Source organism: Cuculus canorus, chromosome 6 (genome assembly GCF_017976375.1).
Source record: "Cuculus canorus isolate bCucCan1 chromosome 6, bCucCan1.pri, whole genome shotgun sequence".
Lineage (NCBI taxonomy): Eukaryota > Metazoa > Chordata > Aves > Cuculiformes > Cuculidae > Cuculus > Cuculus canorus.
Window position 1 is genome coordinate 41,376,579 of NC_071406.1, and position 19,866 is coordinate 41,396,444.

At 44.7% G+C, this 19,866-nt stretch overlaps 1 protein-coding gene across 7 annotated transcripts in view; it reads left to right on the forward strand.

Moving 5' to 3' along the window:
- Positions 1–19,866, forward strand: part of TRPM8 (transient receptor potential cation channel subfamily M member 8) — a 72,842-nt gene that overhangs the window by 10,917 nt on the left and 42,059 nt on the right. For all 7 annotated transcript variants that reach the window (XR_008450515.1, XM_054070548.1, XM_054070549.1 and 4 more), the window contains exons 2-4: positions 120–258; positions 18,107–18,211; positions 19,774–19,847. Coding sequence is in view for 6 of the 7 variants with exons in the window: in XM_054070548.1 (XP_053926523.1) it covers positions 120–258; positions 18,107–18,211; positions 19,774–19,847 (318 nt within the window). In the remaining variant the exon portion in view is untranslated. The remainder of the gene's footprint in view (positions 1–119; positions 259–18,106; positions 18,212–19,773; positions 19,848–19,866) is intronic.

The following is a 19,866-nucleotide window of genomic DNA, read 5'->3' on the forward strand; positions in this document are numbered from 1 at the left end:
GCTCTGTCGTTCATGAGTCTTGCTGTACTTGCAGGATGTTCTTTGTAAAAAGAAGCCTAGATTTGTAACTGGTCTGACGTGGGATGTGACGGCTCCCTCTTCTGTTTTCCATTTTCCAGGCCCGGAGGAGGTGATGCGCAGCCCAAATCATGGGTACAGGTGGTGCTTCTGAAAAGACAGCAGCTCAGGGTTCTGCATGGCGGTGAGCTTGCCCACCAAGAGCATCGTTTGGCTGCTCCACATCTTCCCTATAGCTTAGTAAGATTAATTGTGGAAACAGTTCTTTTTGAGTTCTTCCTGTTTTAAACTCTTCACTCTTTTTGGCTAAGCCCGTGCAAACCATCTTCTTTGATGGAGTTGGGAGGGCGCATCTGTACTCCTGTAATGGCCTCGCATATTTCGTAGCAGGTAGAATATTGTAACTGCCTTTAAATCTCTGCTTTAATGGTGTGGTCTTTATCGCCTTTCCAATACATGACCTGTTTGAGGTTTTTTTCTTCTTTCCATTATGTTCTGTACCCTTAAGGGCACAGAATCCATTTAGAAAGCAAATTGATATTCCTCTGACCCTAAGTTTTGGGGGTGTATGTATCGAGGTCCTAATGGAAAGATTAGCTGAAACGTCTCTGAGCGTTTCTGAGCTCTAGCAGTCTGGTAGGTCTCTGTGTTTCGGGTTCTGAAGGAGGTCAGGGCGACTCCCCTTGCAGCCAGCATATGCCTGGTGGGTTGATGTGCGTGTAGATGCTGGGCAGCCTCTTCTGAGAGGACAGAAAACCTGGGAACGCAGTGAGGCTCTCTTGTGGCTTCACCTTAGTTGGTACCAGATGCACACTCACCCCTTCCCTCCTCCCCAGCACGATGGGGAATGAAATAGGAAGAGTAAAACATTCCCCTTTGTTTTTATTGTTGAGTGCGATGCTGCGTGGTGTGGAATGTCCCTTTGGACAGTTCAAGTTAGTTGTCCTGGTTGAGTCCCTTCCCAATTTCTTCTATGCATCCTACTCGCTGCGGAGTCAGAGCTGGAAAAGGAGAAGACCTTGAAGCTGTGCAAATGCTGCTCAGCAACAGCCAAAATGCTGGTGTGTTGTCAACACCCTTATAGTGACAAATTCAAAAGGCAGCAGCGTATGGGATGCTGTGAAGAAATTAACTCTGTCCTGGCCAGACCCAGTGCAGGAATGAGGTGGGAGGCATTAGAGCCGTGCGAGGCAGGATGTCCACGTGTGAAGCTGTCTCCAGCTTAATATCCAAGGGTATTTGCTACTCTAGAGAAGATGGAGCAACAATTAGGTCCGTTCTTGTTACTCTTTTACGGCTCTTTAAGAGACACCTTTGAGAAAGCAATCGCAGAACATGAGCAGAGGTTGTCCTGGGGGAAAGGGAAGGAGAGGCATGTAGGGACGGCAAATATTTCTGGGAGATGCAGGCTTGTAGAAGCAGGAGCAGCTGAGGTCTGGTGCGAGCAGTGGCAGGCAATGCTGCCTCGCTAGCTGCCTTCCTGGAACTTGCACACTTCAGTGATCCATGTGCAGTTGGGAATGTACATAGGAAATGGAAGGGTTTTTAATCCTGCTGATATTTTGACTTGCAGTTGATGCAATTGCTGCTTCTGGGTGACCCAGACCTGCTGCAGCACAGCTCTTTTGCCCCGTGCAGCTTTGAGGTGCCTAAAGAGGACCTATAGGAAAGCTGGGGAGGGGATTTTTATCAGAGAGTGTGAGGTAATAAGATGATGGATAACGATTTTAGGCCGAAATAGGGGAGATTTGCATGAGATCTTCGGCGGAAATATTTTTCTATGAGGGTGGTGACAGACACGAGGTCTGTCTTTGTTTTGTGTCTTTGTGTTTCATCATATACTGTTTTCATGTGGACACCGTGCAGGAAGGCTGTCCTGCCTGAGCCTCCTGGAGAGGTGATGTAGCTCCAGGACGGAGGCACAGACGTAGTAGAGGACTCCCGAAGCACAGAGGGGGTGGGCATGTGGCTTTGGAATGAGAGCATCTGCAGCGGGAAGGCTTCAGAAAGGAAGACCAGGGACTTCAGAGGAGCCCAGCCTGGCCCTCAAGGCCACAAGATGTTTTAGAGAGATTCGAAAAGCCATGGAATTTGGTATTATGTAGGATACGGGGCTTTGACAGTAGACACCCCTCCTGCAGGTCAGGAGAAGGGTTTCATTGCAAGCCCTCTTTCTATTCTAACTCAGCCCGTTTTCTCTAGTTGATCTTATAGCAATTCTAGATTGTACTTTGATAAGATCTAATTTTTCTGGTTTAAAGTCCCTCGGGATCTTTTAGATGAATTCAGTATTAAAACCGGAGAATAATCTGGGCAGTCCCACCATGGGTCTCTTGCAATCTGTCTCTCAATCCTCCTGCACCCCAAGTTATGACAGCTGACCTGCCCCAGGTTCCGTCGCGTCATCACAAGTTTTTCCTAGGTGAGGTTTCTCAGGCTCCGGTTATTAGGGTTTTATATTACTATCGAAAGGGGGAAGTAAGCAGATGGATGAAACTCTTGTCCCCCCAAATAGATCTCTAGTGTTGTGGGTTTTCATGGCTGTGCTGCTGTGACCAGCATGAAGGTCAGCAGGCGCTTTTCTCTCTGGAGTAATAGCATTTCACACACTTATGAGATTTCGTAAGTAACGCTGTGTGTTCTTTTTCACTTCTCTGTTGCCCCTAAAACTGTGATAGCTGGATGCATTAGAAAGAGAATTTCTGTGACGGCGGGAGAGTACAGGACAGCAAGTCCAGAGGGATGTTGGAGCTGACTGCTGGGAAGGGAGCGGAGCAGCATGTGTGGAGCAGATGGGGTAACAAAAAAGGTCAGCACAACAGCAACTTTGCTTTAGAGATGGGCTTGATTTTCAGATACCGAGTGTTAAGCTGGTCCTCTCACCATTTAACCTCACCTTCTACGTGATGGAAAATTACTGCCCTTGTGTTCTTGCTTTGTCCTGTTTTAATACTAAATACTCTCGGAGAGGTGCTTAGCCATGCTCTTAATGTGTAGTAATGGGGTAGCTATTTTAAAAATCAATACAAATATCACACTAAAAAGAAAGGCTTATAGATTGGTCTGTCAAGAGCTGTTCTAATAGATCTGTCTGACATTTGAGACACTTTCCCCAAAAGTACTTTTGCAGTTTCAAATTACTTAAATGTTGCTGGCTGCAGATTCCAGGCCAGCTAAGCCGAGTTGTTAGCGTGGAAACCTTTCTCTGTTGTTTCAGAGAAGCTGGAAATCATAAGTGTTTTCATTATTTTTTCAATTGATCGAGAATATATTCCCTTACAAAACAGGGAGCGGCAGCTTCAAACCCATGCTGTATTTTTGTGGTTTCAGCCATCTGGTAGGCTGGAGGAGCTGAAGAGTTGAAGATGATGTGAAAGTTTAGAGCAGATCTTTCTAATACCGCCACTTGCAGCGTGAAAAGCTGAATGATGCTGACTTGATTGAGATGCAAAGAATTGCTAGCAGGTGGTATATGCATTTATAATGTAAGTAGTTGAAGTTGTCTTTAATACCCTTTTTATACTTCAACAGTATTTTTTACCCTTCTTGTTTCTTTCCACAGCCCTGTGTAGAATGTCTCAATGGTCCTTATCTGTCAGCATACTCTCAGCCTTTCTTTTGCTATGATTTTTACGTTTTCCAAAAGTAGGCTTGTAATGATAGGGTGAGCGGCGATGGGTTTAAACTGGAGAGGGGCAGATTTAGACTAGACAGGAAGAGGAATTTCTTCATGATTAGAGCAGTGAGGCACTGCAGCAGGTTGCCCAGGGAAGCTGTGGCTGCCCCATCCCTGTTCCAGGCCAGGTTGGATGGGCCTTGGGCAGCCTGATCCAATGGGATGTCCCTGCCCATGGCAGGGGGTGGAACTGGATGATCTTTAAAGGTCGCTTCCAACCCAAATTATTGCATGATTGGTAAAAGCCTGATAATTACCAATAGCTGCAGTAATTCATTAGGTTTCAGGCCGTGTTTTGGGGGTTTGTATGTTATGGGGAGAGTCTGAGACCAGATACCAGTGCCAATAGCTTGAAGACTTGCAAATCTTTGAAGAGTAACTCCTATTATTGCTCACTCTGAGATTTAGCATGGCTCAGAGAAGCGCAAGGGTTTGACTCAGGGCTGTGTTTGATTTGACTCCACCTTAACATCAGCTGCAATTTCTTTTCCAAAGAGAGAGGAACTGGCACAATTACTCCCTTCCGCTTAGAGCCCACAGTGTCAATGGCAAGCAAGTAGATAAATCGTAGAGTGGTTTGGATGGAAAGGACCTCATGAGCAGGGACACCTCCCACTGGATCCGGTTGCTCAAAGCCCTGTTCAACCTGGCCTTGAACACTTCCAGGAATGGGGCATCTGTGACTCTTTGGGTGACATGTGCCAGTGCTTCTCCACCCTTGCAGGGAAAAATATCCTCCTAATATCTATCCTAAATCACCTCTACTTCAGTGTAAAACCATTCTCCCTCATCCTGTCCCTGCACTCCCTGATCCAGAGCCCCTCCCCAGCTTTCCTGGAGCCCTCTTTAAGCACTGCAAGGTTGCTCTAAGGTCTCCCTGGAGCCTTCTCTTCTCCAGGCTGAACAACCTTAATGTTAATTCAGCACTTTGAGGGTTGCTCTAAAGCTCCCTTGAGCCTTGGCAAGCTTGGCAGTCTTTGGAAGATGTGCAGTTGTGAAAAGGTTCCATTTTAATACTCTTATTCAGAAATAGTTGTCTAATGTTAGATCAGAACCTGTATCGCGTGGTTTTAAAATCGGGGTTTGCTTTGTGTTAGGAAGCACAGTGTTTTCTGCAGAAGAATTTAGTAGACACCCATTTAAAATCTCTCTCTGGCTTAAAGATCCCAGGGAAATTCAGCTTTGCCCTATCTACTTTTTAATGTGTTCTTACTGTAGGGTTTAACGCCGGGAAGGAACTTTTAATCAAAGGGTTTATTTACCTATAGGGTAAGTCTGCCCTCAGGTAAACCAAGACAGAGCCTAAAGGTCTTAATGCTCATATTGCAGGTGGGGAGGTTAATCCCATCAAACTTCTTGCCCTGTATATTGGTTTTATTCATAGCTTTTTCCTCTCTCCGAGTTTTCTGACTCTCCTTGCTTACATTGTTCTCCCCACAGTAGCTGGGGTTTGGGATACACCTCATTCCTGCTTCATGTCCATCCTGGCTGTGTTTTCTGGTCAGCCCATCAGTTAGTGAGACTGGTGAGGTTTGTTTCTTGTCATTGTTTCCATGGTGGGTTTACCGGCTCTGTCTGTGTTTTATTTGTTTTCCCAGTTTTGCCTTGGTTTCCCTGTTGACAGGTTCCCCAATTAGATAACCTTGTTAGAGTAAATATTTTCACTCACGCACACCTTCCAATCGGTTGTACCGACAGGGATTGCTCATTTTCTTAATTTTTGAGGTGCTGTTTCTTTGCTCATCAACCGTGTCTGTCATTCCATCACAGGGCTGCTGGTAACTCTTTCTGTCCCTCATAATTCCTAGTTCAAAGCCCTCTTTACCAATTCTTCCACCCTGCTGGTGAAAAATACCATTGGTGGATCCCATCTCGCCCACACAGAAACACATCTGCAGATGTTGTCCTCTGATCATGAAGCCAACAGTGGCCAAGGCCAGCTCCTCAACCAGCTGTTGATCTACACATGGATGCCCCCTTCCTCGCGAACCCTTTCTCCTCACCAGTAGGACTGAGGAGAACACCCCCTGTGTCCCTGTGCCCTTGACTGCTGTCCCCAGAGCTCTTTAGTCAATCGCGTGGCTCACATCCTTGGCTTGAAGGCACATTTGGCTCCTCTTCAACCTTGAGGGCCATGGACCTTTTTTTGTTCTGGGTATAGAAGGAACTATGGTGATGAGAAGCATTGAAAGGAACTGCATTGTCCCCGAGAATAAAGCTGACAGAAATGACCGTGGCTTTTTTAAACTGTGGGGATGAAGCAAAGATAACGTTTGCCTTTTTGTCAGCCACGAGATGATACCTTCTTTATTATCATGGCTGTATTGTGAAACTTCTTTCTGTGGGGAATGCTTCCAGCTGGGACAAAGGCAGACGGGAGCACAGCAACCAGAGAGCTGTCCCTAGCTTCGCTGCAAGTTAGTGATGGGCCACGATGGGTATAGCACAGACTAAAAGTAGCACCAGACTGTAGTGTGCTTAACTTAGTGTGCTGCTTGCTGTCCGTAGGAGGAAACTTCTTGTCCTGTGACTTTGAGTGATCTTTAACCTTGTAAATATGATGGCTTGGAGAAAGTTCTTGCTCACGATGCACTGGAGGAAAGGCAAGTGTGACCAGACGTGAAATTACACACACAAACAGAAATGTGTACTCTGTGTGCAATACCAGTGTGCTCTCGGGGGACACCGTTTATCGGAATTGATGGTATCTGTTGAGACCAGGGAGAACGAGAGGTGTTTCTGGTCCGCTTTGTGCTGCTGGTTGTGGCTGCAGCTAGAGACTCTGGGTTTGGTGGAAGCAATGGTTTTGTGGTCTTCTCCACTCCTATGTGTGAAGCCCAAGGGATGGCTCAGAAGCAGCAGCATCTGCAGAAGCTCTCCAGGAAGCTCTACAGACAGCTGATGTACTTCACCTGTGTGCCTGACCTTGGGCTTTTGCTGCTCTTCCCCCTCAAGCCTGTCAAATCCAGCCGCTTCTCCAGCCACCGAGCTCCTTAAGGTCTTGGGAAAACAATGAAATGTATAAGTGAGTCGATCAAATTCATGACTTGCTCTAAATCGCTTATCTTTCATTATCATGCTGCGTGATGGACATAAAATCTAATTTATAAACTACCCCTGTAAAGAGCAGATTGCTTTGTTTTTAAGCGTATGGGATTGACAGCGGCAGCTGATAAATAATGAATTAAAATAATGGTCAATGAAAGAAATATACCTTTGCTAATCTATAACTACTTGGAAGCTTCTTCATACTTTTTTCCATGAGAGTTGTTTCCTTGTAGGACTCTGAAAAAGTGGATGTAGTGTTTGTTTGCTTTCAGCTATGGTTTTCAGCAGATATTGACTGAAGCAGCGTCTTAATCAGTCTGACCTCAGCCTCTGGGGGACTTGATTTTTTCCATTGACTCTATCTCTTCCTCCTCGCCTCTCTCTGTGTCCTGAAATTCTTGTCAGAGCTGTGAGCTCTGTCTATTAATGTTGCCCTTCGTGCTTTTTATTTTAAGACTCTTTTTAGCTTGAAACTTTTCTGATCCTTCCCATCTCAGCAGGCAATTCTGGCTGACTTTGACCTTAAATTTTCTTGGAAACAGTTCCCTCCCATCCTCCTACTTTTCTCAAACTGACTTTCAAGCAGCAGCTGTGCTGAGAACAAAATCCTGAATAATGCGAAGCATATTAGAGGGTTTGAGGAGTCAGGCCTTCTGCGTAAAGACCACTCAGAGTGGATAATTCAGGCAGGTTTTCCCCACCACAAGCCTGGAGCGTGGCTATCATTTTGGGTTTTTCTGTGGACTTCGCAAGGGTTTTTTGGATTGTGTTTGTCTTCTCAGCGTTTCCTGCCACCTATTTTTTCACTGCTTTTTATTTCAGCGAGTTTGGTCGAATCCATCTTTTCTATTGCAAAACATAAAGATGTCTTTGTCATCTCATCACTAGGGTGTTTGGTTGTTTTTTTTTCCCAAAAAAACCCTCTTGTTTAAAGTGATCTGGGCTGAATGACACAGCTGAATGGAGACGCTTGTAGCTCGAGAGTCCAACTCCTTAAGCAAAAGGACGCTGTAGATATGACGTATGGTGCTCGCGACCCTGGAGCAAATGTGAAGGGTGGTTTGTCAAGTCCTCCCTTTCCTGGATTTGCTTTTGAATCATGCGGGGATCAGCAGGCTGATGAGCAGGGAGCTCATATGGTGTTTTTTCATTCCCGAGGTCTGCTCAGGAGTCACCATGTTGTAAATGGAGATAATGGCAAGTGAGGTGTCAACGTGCGACGCGCTCTTGGTGCTGTAGAGTACCTTAAGGGATGTGCATTTACTGTGTGTATTTGGGCTCCATACTGGGAAGTGTCGGAGGGAATCTGCAAGGAAATGGGGCAGCGTGTGATGCTCTGCTCAGCCTCACAGGTGCCTTCCAGCATCTGACAAATTGGTTTCTATGCCTGAGAGTACCTGATGTTGTTCTCTCTTCTATGCGTGTCAGGCTCAGGTTAACTATAAATTCAATTTCTTACTTATGGAGTCCCTTGAATTATTGGAATCCTCAAGCATCTTGGGGCTTCCCATAAAACATACCGTGGAATTGTGTTATCACACAACAGAGCTTGAGGAGGATGCATGCTAGGGTTCTTCCAGACAGTGGCTGAATTGAGGCAACTTGAATAAGGAATATCAGTGTTTTTCTCAGTCTAAAGCTTTTACAACTGTTATGTTTGGACCTTGGCTGTTTCCATCATGCACTGCAAACTGGAAGGTGAATTCAGCCTGGGTTTGCATTTCTGCTGTGCTGTTGGAGCAGTAGCCCAGTATCTGCTGCTACAAGTGGAGTTTTTGCAAAGCTGGGGTACCCTAAATTTGTCGCTTTGAATGCTCTGCGTTTCCAATCACACTTTCCAGCTGAACAATTCTCCCGTCAAACTTTTTGTATTAGCTCCGTGGGATTGAGGATTGCTGTCCCTTTTTGTTCGGTGGGGACAGGGAAACAGAAATAGTAAGCAACAGAGCTTGGACAAGTCATCTCATAGGAGCATAGAGCAGTTTGGGTTGAGCCCGTATCTCAAAAAGCTGCGGTGTAAGTGCAGGAGACTTCCCTGTGGTAGTCGGCAACTGGATTATTCTGGATTAATGCATGCTTTTATTTGGATTCTAGTTAAATTCAAAGAAATCCATGTAGCTGTGGCAAAGCTACGCTTATGAGAATACTGCGTTGGAATGGGTGGGAGTGGGTCTTGAGTTGGCTTGAGTGCTGAAGTCGGGGTCTTGGTTGGGTTTGTGTTTTAGCTGATCTAAAGTGTCTTAAGCTTCTCCTCTCCCCTTTCTCTTCTCTCTTCTCATTTTTGCACCTTGGTGAACACTTTCTCAGAACGTTTCCATCAAATCAGATGCGTAAAAGCCTGAGGTGCACGATTGCTCGTCGCTCTGAGCATTCATCAGCTGCAAATTACATAATTATTTTGGTGGATTTATGTTCTTTTTAAGGCTTTTACAGAAAGAATCTGTCAGTGTTCTGTTCATACCTATTAATATTTCACACCGGAATGCGTTTTTAAAGCTTTCTGGGCTAGCAGGCGTATCGGAATGATTTCACCCATTGTTCTGCAAATGTGATGCGCTCTCACGCTTTAAGTAAATACAGGTGTCTGCGTATAGGAATCTAAATTGCTAAAAGGGATTTTAAATGCTTGTGAAGCAGCAGGATGAGAGCAGGTAGGACCACAACTTTCTTCTCTGTTGTGGTCCAGCTTTCAAGGTCACATAATACGTGGTCTCTGTATCTCTGCGAGGTCACACTTAGGTTTGTCGAGGAGCCTGTCCTCTTTAAGTGAGACTGGTGGGACAGGCAGACTAAGAAGTGCTTCTAATAGATTCAGACTCGGTCAGTAGTCCCTTTTTGTGCAGTTCAGATGTCTCTAATTGTCAGAATACTGCTATTTTGTACTAGGTGATGTTCTTTTTAGTGTGCCATTTAGTGTGTTGTTGTAGACTTGATAGGATATTCTGTTACATACCTTGGAAAGCTAATGGCTAAGAAAGCTAAAATTGCTTTCAGTAATTAATACTAAACGCCTGTGACTTGAGCAGCCGGCCAGAAATATACCATTCTATGAAGTTTTCTGTTCAAAATGAGTAAGAATCACTGGAGCTGGCTCTTTTATGAAACTGATCCTCTTGCTTCACTGATCATAGGAGCACATCTCTATCCTCTCCAGGGTCTGCAGTAACCCCTTTTCCTTGTTCACAAATATTCACCTCTGTTTAGTCCCAAATTGGAGTTATAAACTTTTTGTTAATTGGGAAAGACAACAAATTCTGTGCTGTTTGGCACATACTCACTGAAATCTCTGATAGTGACAGACCTGATTTTGCTGGAATATGGTAAATATTAGTGTATTTGCTGTCATTTGCTATAATTACCATAGATTTTAATACTTGCCATGTGTATTCTCACATCGAGAATGCTGGGAATTGTGGATTATTGCCAGTGGAGGAGCTCTTGTCTATGGAATGTATTGATCAACTTTAACCTGGTAGATTAAAAACTTCTTGACGCATTCTGAGAGCATCTCTGACTTATTCTCAGGTTGCCCGCTCTTGAGTTGAGGTTTGAGGGGGGATTTGCTATGGTTAAGAACCATAAGGTGGCCCCCGAAATTTGTCCGTGCTCTGTGTGTATTAGAGTCAGGCAGAAGGGTTTGTTCCCCAACCGTGCAGCTGCTTTTTGAAAGGGATGATTGAGCTCCCTGTTTACATACTCAACATTTTTCCCTCTAGAGAGTTGTCAGCCAGCCTGGTTTCACAGGACAGGCACTAAGGTGATACCAGAAGGGGTTACTATTACAGAAAAGTGGAATATCTTTGATTTAAGTTTCATCTAATTAACTGCATTATTTGAAAGCTAGGCAGAATATCTCTCTGATAGTGCGTTTTTTTTAAAACAGTGTTTTCCGAGACATTTTTCATTCTTTGGAGATGATAGTCTGGTGTGAAGTATGAGCTGTGCTGAACTGATGTGCCCTCTTCTGTACTCTCCTCTGCTTGCAGTGTTTCCTTCTCTCTAATGCAAGGTGGGACAGAGCTGGAGCCAGCTCCAAATTAGCGAAAGTTTTGACTGTTGTAAAGTTCATAATAACATTAAAATTAGACCTTGGAAAGTAATAGAATATGCATAAGATTTCTGGGAAAAATTATACATGTGCTTATAAGTGGGAAATCCATTATGTAACGGCTCTGGTCTCGCTGCGTGTGATTGATGGAGATCACTCCTCACGTTGCCCAGGCCTGATAAAGGAGCTATGCTTTCTAAAGCTCCAAAATGAGTCTCAGTTTATTTGCCGGCATTTTGTTATCAAAGGCATTTACTGTGGGTATAAACCGCAATGAATCTCCGTGTTTAGTACTTCAGTAATGTTGGTGCATGACCATATTGCTACCGCCTGCTCCTGGGAAATAGGCGGTAGCAAGATGCACGGTAGCAAGATGCACGGGAGAGATTTAGGACCCTCTGTGGTTTAGCTGCAAGTCTTTATGTTTCTTTATGTTCCTTAGGAGCCGTGAGTCCTTGGATAAGTTCTGTCTTTGGGCTGAACACCCAGGTGGTAGAGGAAGGCAGGATAGTCGTCCCTCCTGACTTAAATAAGAGGTCCCCGGTGCATGCTGATCTAGGAGAAGTTCCTCTCATGGATGGTTGAGTCTGGGTTGAGTGAGGAAATGAAATTTCCTGTTGCATCAGTTTGGGCAGTGCATAGCAAATAAAATGCAAGTTGGAACAACTTCCAGTGGTTTAAACTCTTAACCACCTTTTTGTTATCAGCGTAGACTTCAAGTGCTAAAGCTTTGACAAGAGAATCGTGGGCGTTTTGTCTTTAGGGAAGTCTCTGTTTTGTGTGGTTAGTATATGATTGTAGTGACATTTAACGTTGTCTGCTTCAGTCTGTTTGCTCCTTATTTCGTAGTTGAACCCATTGCATACGCAAGCTGAGAAGGGAAGAAAATGAAGCCATGAAGCGAATGGCGGCTGCTTGTTTGTAAGTCATTAATTGTTAGCTTGCAGTATGTTTGTAGCTCAGACACAGAGCCGTTGATCTCCTACGTGAAAGCTCCTGCCACTGCACACGTGTTTATGCCAAGGTACTGTGAGATTTGAGGAGAATAATGCCAACTCCATAACAGAAGGAAAGATTGCACTGAAGTCAGGCTGTGGGCTGGAAAAATCCAACTCTCTTCCCTCTTCTGCTCGTGTCTCTTGGCAGAGTGACATGGTGGGGCTGGTTAGCCTCTTCGTGCTGCCGGTCCCTGCGGAGCAGCAGTACCTGCCTCACCATCACCTGAGAGAAAAACTGATCTCTGCTCTTGCAGAGCTACAGAAGTGCTTCTGCTAAGCCTTTTGGTGGTTATCCAGTTACACATCCTAGCCCGATGACTGCGTGCTGGGAACAGAGTCCCATGTGCATCATTCCCTTCATTTGGTTTGCAAGGGGAGAAAAGCCTGGAGCTGGGTGAGCAGAGGGCGCCCGGTGCATGGCAGCAGTTCTTTAGTTTGGATGCTCTGGGCTCACCCTTCAGAATGCATTTGCACAGTTTGGAGACGCCTGTGCCCAACAGCAAACAGCGCTGTGAGCCTTGGATCGCCAGCACAGACCCAAAGCATCTTAACTTAGTTTTAATGGTTGTGTTTTCATCGGCAAGTCTTTAATTACAACACGTACTTCTTTTGTCGTAGGCTTGTTGAACAGTATGACCTTTGTTCTTTCCCTCTGCTGCTCTTGGATTGCTTATGGATTAGAAGTTTCTGCCATCCAGAGCTGGGTGCATTTCTCCTTGCGTGCGCATCTACTGCACCACAAAGTAAAACCGGATTGCGGGGAGTGCTTAGGGTGGTGGGGTGCTGACACCGCTCCATAGCGGGTGATTAAGAGGATGAAGAAGGTTCTCCAGCAGCTCTGTCTGGGTAGCTCTGTCTCCAGCCTGGATAGGGGCTGGGAACAGTCTGGCCCTCTAAAGAGGGAATATCACAGCAAGAGAAATAACTCTTACCCAAGTGAATGCCTTAGGTTAGAGACAGAAGGAAACCGGGTTTCTTTTACACCTAGATGCCAGACCATAAACTTAAGGAATGGAGAGTAAGGTCTTTATTGGATTGAAATAGTTGTAAAATCCTCTGTACTCACCAGTGTGTCAACAGCCTTGTACTGAATTGGATTAATAGATGCTGATTTTAGAACTGTGCTTCATTATTATTTAATACACTAAAATCTAATTATTTGTTCCCGCAAGCATTTTCTCATACTTCGGCCTTTTTAGTGGTCCCGTTGATTGCATAGATTGGCTGCAGTGTCACCGCCAGTCTCTGCAGGGCACGGGCAGCAGGAGGGACGGAAGCGTTGCTCTTCTCTTACGACCAACCTGCAACTGTTCTTCCCCGTGTACTGCTGCACTTCTGCCTGCCTTCATTTTAAATTGAAGAATAATCCTGCCATTGCTTGTTCCCATGCATTTTCTGTTTCTCTGTGCCCTCCCTTAAAAGGAAGGCATGACACAGAAGGGAAAGGTGGGGCTTTGCCGGCTGAAGTATATCAAAACCTTCCTCTTGGAGTAATGATTTCAGTAGGATTGCTGGGGCATATCCTGGAGGCTCGGGTAAGTGCTCCACCGTGGTACGTGATTAGGCGTTGGTTCTTCTCTACTTATGAATATAGACCTTTAATGCACTGAAATGAGGTAACTGTGCATCTGAAGGTTGGCGACGTACCTTTCTAGAGAGCTTTCATTTAAAACCAGTTGCTAGAATTATGATAATGCAGATAGTGGCGAGGTTATCTGAAAGCTTTCTGAGAGTAAAAAGATTCTGCTCTTGCTCTTTCAGTTGCAGATGAGTTTTTAAAAGCCTATTTATTAATGTCTCTTTAGAGCTAGTCAGTTGTTGTCACTTCTTTTTAGTCTCTTCCAAGCTGAAGATTTCCTTGGAATATGCTCCTTCAGGTGCTGTGGGACTCATAGTAGGAGTCTTACACTTCAGAGGACTATTCTGGTGTTTACCTAATGGTTATTACTCTTGAAACGTGTTTGTTAGTTTATAGAAGATTATGCTTTAATGCAGTATTCTGTGCTTTAAAAGTATCTTGCTCTATATTTAATGTGCTGGAAGTGCGATGGAAAATGAACTGCGTTTGCCTGTCCCGTAGACTGCAGCTGCGTCTCAAATGTGTACAATTGCTGTGTTGCTTCTAATGCTCACGGAGTTAATGAGCTTCACTCACAAATATCAACTAAACACTGAGGTATCGATGCAGCTCTTCAACACTGACATTTAAATTGAAGTGTGAGTTTTTCAGGCTCCCTTTGCACTCTTGCTAACTCTTTTCAGTTTGCAGCACGTTCATTTTTATCAATTATTTACAAATGCAGTATGAGACAAACTTGCAATCCTTTAGTGTTTAGAATGAATAATTTAATGCCCTTGTTTCCTTTTAATCTTCTCTCTGTACAGTTATGTCCATAGTCACTTTTCTGGTGTTAGCTTATTAAACAAATCAACGAGTAAAGTAAATCTCTGCCGGTAAGTGTGTTGAATGGATCCAGACCAGAATGTATTTCTCCCTGTGGAACTCTTATCTTGAATTACAACTTTAAAAACATCTTTATACCCATCATCAATCCTATGAAATGATAAGAATTGTTTACTGTGTTATAAGGAATTGTTTCTCCATGCACAGTTGGCAGTTAAATCAGTGATGGGGGGGGGGTGTTTGCCTTGTCAGACAGCCCCGTGTTTTGAGGGGCAGTGCTTTCTCAGCCATCACAGCCGGTCTTAGTTGTTTCCAGAGCTGATGCTACACAAGGGCAAAATGATTGCTTTGTGGCTGCAGCCGTCTCAATGCCTCTGGCAGCCCATCACTGCCGTGACCTGCACAGCTCCTGCCTGGAAACCATCGTCACCTTCAGGAGAAGGTGCAAAGCTCGTGTCCTGCCAGAGGAGGGGAAAAGGAGTTTTAGAACGTTTGGGGTGCCGAGTGAAACTTGTCCTCACCTCAACACCAAGGTCAGCTGTCTGTGTGTGGAAGCGCAAATGAAAGCTACCAATCTTTTGTTGGCAGACTTCTTGTCTACCAGCCCCTTCTTGATCTGCTCTGCAGTCAGGGTCGTGCAGGGAAGGGGGCTGTTACCGCAGGACCCTGGTGGTGGTTGGTGTTCAGAGGGTCTGTGAAAAGCCAGGCAGGCTGGACTATGGGTGGTCCCATCTTTAGGGCAGGTAAAGTATTTGACCTGATTGCATAGCCAGTCTAGAAAGCCAAACCCGCCGGATTTGGTATTGCATTAGTCTGTAAATGAGTGATGCTAACCAAGTCCATAAATGGTTCACAGGTTGTTCCTTGGACCTCACTTGATGGGTGTCCAGCATGAGGTTCTGTTGGCCTGAACTGCTCTTGGGAAAGTAATGAGCAGCAATGGTAGTTTGACTGCTCTGGACAAGCTTTAGTGCTTCATCCTCCTCTCGCGGAGCTCTGGGCTGTGGTAACCTGGTGATGCTTCAACAGTCCTTTCCGCTGAGCCAGCAGAGACAAGAGGTCACTAGTGCAGCACACAGGTGAGCTCCTGGGATTCACAAGCTCACACGTGTCTGCAGATCCCTCGGGCACCGGAACAGCCCCTCCGTTTGCCCAGCACCCCTGCCTGGGTGCTCAAAGAATAATTTAAGAAGATCATAGAATCACTAGGTTGGAAAAGACTTCTTGGATCATCAAATCCAACCATTCCTATCAACCACTAAACCATTCTAGAAGAGCCTGCAGTGACCAGGTGCAGGGCTCATCGTGACAAGCACAGTGTGGGCCCTGTTTCACATGCCAAGGGCTCCACTTTAGATCTCTTTCTGTCTGTTTCTCCTTTGCTTTCCCCTCCTCAGCTGACAGGCTTCCACCGGCCCCTCTCCAATGTCCTTGAACCTCAAGTCTGCATCGTTGTCAGGTGCAAAGTCCCAGTTCCCACAGAGGTTCTCGACAGCCCATCAGTTACTGTGACTGCCATGGTGGGCTTTTTCTTGTCTTGGTTTCCATTATGTTTGCCTGCCAGGTCTTACCCTCTATCTATTTTATGTATGGCTTTCCTCTTTTTCTTAGTATCCCATTGGAAAAGCCTGCTGGAATAAACGTTCCAACATTCTAGGTAAGCCTATCAAGTAGGGCAATCATCTTTGGGTCTCATGACTCCTTCCCTTGCTCTGTCAGTCAGGTTTTCTTCTCTGTGTGTTCTAGTTTATGGCTTCCTCCTTTTCTTACCCTTTCTTTGCGTGGAAAAGGTATTGAGGAAACACCTACAAGGGAGCAGAATCTCTCAGCTTCCCCAGACCAATATTTCCAAGTTGAAATTCAAGGGAGAGATTGGTGGGAGATGAGTGACTTCTCCATGGAGTGCTTCCTCTCTGGTGTGTTCAGAAGAGACGTGAAGAGATGATACATTACTGGGTTTCACAGGAAAGGGGTTTTTTGTTGTTATTCCTCTGGGCTGAAAATACTGAGTCTTCACCACAACACAGGGGTCTCTGGGCGGTGGTTTGGTGCGTAGAAGCCCAGATGCCTGTAGGATCCGTGTGAAATGCCACCAAATGGCCAGACCAGGTACCAGGTTTGTGCCTGAATCACAGTAACGCGATTCCCACATGGCATGCAAGCTGGGTCAGTGTTGTGGTGGGACGCCCGAGATGAGTTTTTAACAGTTTGCCTTGGGTTTATGTTTTGCAGAGGGTATTTAGCTTTCCTTCCTTTCTTTTTCCGCAGGGAACCGTGCTTCTGGAACAGCCCGTTCTCTCAGTGGAGCAGTAGTGCCAGCCCTCTTTGAGATGCTGTTCTCTGAGGGACAACATTGCTGTTCCCTTGTAATGCTCATTTGTTCTTGCAGGGTTTGGGTGAACACTGGCTTTCCATAGGGTGGTCAAATCGAGACCTGTGCCTGGATTGAGCGCAGGTGCCTTTCGAAGCATTTTGCTCTCATACAACACTAAATCAGTGCAGCGTAGATGAGACTGATCTTCACAAGCTGGGCTAGCTGTGCTGTGCTAGTTAGTCCAGCTGCGATATGATGAAATGCACTTTCCAACCTGTTCTTGTGTTTAAATCATCCTTATTCCATGCAGAAGGTGGGAAGAAGGCAGAGGGCTTTTCCTGCGTTCTTCCATCACCAAACAGTGACAGAGCAGCTGAGATGCCAAAGAATTTGGGGAGGGTTTTATGGACTTCTGTCACGCACAGTAAACACTGAATGAGGCCACTGTGCTCCCTGTCGACGCAAAGTGTCTCTCAAAGTATTCTTTAATAACTGTGAAGTATAAATACACGTGTGTTTTTGGGCAAAGTCACCTTTTCTTTCCGGGGTTGCTCACCTCACATTTGCCCATCATTCTATTTATGACTACTGCTCCCCACTGCCAGTACCAGTCCTATTTGCTCTCATACCCCCTGTGTTTTTCACACTTGCTGGTTTCTGGCCTTCAAAAATGATATATTCTTACTCAGGAATGCTTGATCAGAGCTGCCGCGTGCCGGTTGCTCTATCTGGGAGAGATGCTTTCCACCATACAATGGCAATGTTACAAAGAGAGAAACATCTTGCTTCCAGGGAAAGGTCTTTACTGATATTATTTTGTGAGGTAACATAAAGGGAGTGGAATAGAAGTATTTGCTGTTAGCCTAATTAAAACTTTGTTCTGTGCTTAGGTGTAAATGAAGTGATGCTCCTGCAAAGATAGGGAGGTCAGCACAGGGATCTGCCCTGAGGACAACTGCAGTGGGTCTGTTTCCATGGGTGACTTAAGTTTTGGATTCAACAGACTTTAAATCCACTTACTACTCGGATCACACATGCTTAGCGTCCTTGTTATGGGAGCAGACAGGAGCCTGAGGGGTCGGTGTCAGGTGCTGCGTCTACTCTAAGCTTCTGATGGACTGCCAGACCAGCCTCTTTTTACACTGCACTTCATTTTCTCTGTGACTGCAATGTTTCTTCTTAGTATCCCATTTTATTTGTGAATACACTGGATTAGGGATTGCTTGTTGTATTTAAACACCGAATAGCTCAAGTTTCTCAGTGAGCCCATCAGAGATGGGAAGGGAAAGGTAGTTAAGATATAGCGGTGAATTGAATGGGATGGCATGTAAGGTACCTTCTTTTCTCAAAACATGGTGTCTTGGAGTCCTTTTGGGAGTGGGAGAAGAAAGAAGGAAGGCTCTTTGTGGTAAGAAATAAGAGTTAAGGTTTTTTTCAGAAGGTTAGTTTTGTGTTTTAGGGATCAATCCGCTAATTCTTTATGCTGGGTTTGAATAACCTCTCCCTTGCCTTCCTGGGGCCCGAAGTGGTCTTGCTGTTTAGTATCTAGCTAAAGAAATTACTATTGCTCCTTCATCTCCTCCTTTGCTATGCTCTTCAGGTTCCTATGGGCACCATGCGACACCGAAGAAATGGCAATTTTGAGAGTTCCAGACTCCTCTATTCCAGCATGTCTCGCAGCATAGATGTGGCTTGCAGCGATGCCGTGAGTGTCCGGCTCATCCTTGATCAGCGTGGGTCTTGTCCTGGGAGTGGACCCCAGTGGTTATGACTTGAGGAATGTTAGGAGAAGGATGATTTATTTGTCTGTTTTCCCTGGGTGGAAAAGCTTTCCTAGGCCCTTCCAGCAATAGCGGTGCTTTGTTGACATGGTGAAAGTCTAAGGTTTTATTGCGTTCCTTTTGATCCCTGTATTCTACGTCCTTAATCATTTCTGGTTAATCACTCCTGGTTTTAAATCTTTTTTTTTTTTCTATATCTCAGTTAGAGACAAATCCTCTGACTCTGTAAAGAGGAACCCAATCTCTTTGCAAAGGCACACAACATGTAATTATGTTAAACAGCCCTTGAAAAGCCTCAATCAATTGCTGATCAAAGTGATTGTCTGGTAGATTTCTCGCTTCCGATGGGCTTGGAGGCATGATGAGCAAGGGGTTCCCCCTCCCTTTCATTTATTTAATCTTTCACCATTGTGCCTTTTCCTGCCTAGTTATGTTCCCTTCCATTTTCTTTAGTTTGGATCTTATTGTCCTTTTCGAGGTATGCTTTTCCGCTTGGAATAACTCCCTGTAACAGCCCTTTGACTACAAGCGTTCTGTCCAAATGGTAAACCTAATTATAGCTGCATGTCCTGCTTTTTCATCCCAAGGTAAATCTTGGCTCGCAAATTGAAGCTGTGCCAGAAAAAAACCAAACAAGCCAAAAAATCCAAACATCTAAATTTTTATCAGCAAGTGAGAAACTTTTTTTTGCTTTCTTAGCTTGCGGGGCAGATGAATTTGGGTCTGTAGAGTTTGAAGCTTTCCCCCCTGTACCCCTGGAGTTTCGAGGTTAATATGGGAGGCAATTCCTAAACAAGCTGGAGAGGCTTCACATTCCACTGGTGATGGAAAGCACTGCTTCAGTTGTTCACATGTTCTGATGGAGTCTTTTTGTATTGACTTAAAATTGCTCCTATCCAAGGGGACATTTTTTATTATTATTATTATTATTATTATTATTATTATTATTATTTGTTTGGGGAGAAGGTGTTTGCCATAGTCTTTTAAGCAGTAGCCAGACCAGAGTTAACCCCTGTTTAAGAAATATTCAGTGCTGTGAGGTATTTGGATACCCTGTTCTATAGTCTACAGTTAACTGTATTGTAGCACTGAATTCAAATACGATGTTTACTATGTGGGTCTTCTGGATTAAAAGCTGAAATTAAAAGAGGCTCTCGAGGTACACTTAGTGATATAAAATCTGTTTAGCTGCTTTCGGTTTTGTTTTAGAGGGGGAAACCATACCTTTTACCTCTTTATATCCTTCAAGCACACTAGATACTAAAAATATTTATATTACTTTTTTTTCCTCTTTTTGGAATGCTTATTTGTGGTTTTAGTAGCTTTCTCTGTCCTGTTGACTCCCACCAGTAATTCCCAGCTGCTTCTTACCATCCACTTTGAGAATTTTTGTACCAGTTCTACTCTGTTTAAGCTGACTGCGCTGTTTCTGAGCTCTCTCCTCTTTTATGACCTATTGAAAGTAATTATTTTTTTCTTTCTCAAGGATTTGGTCAACTTCATTCAAGAGAACTTTAAGAAGAGAGAATGCATCTTTTTTACTAAAGACACGAAGTCCCAGTAAGCAGATATTTTTCTC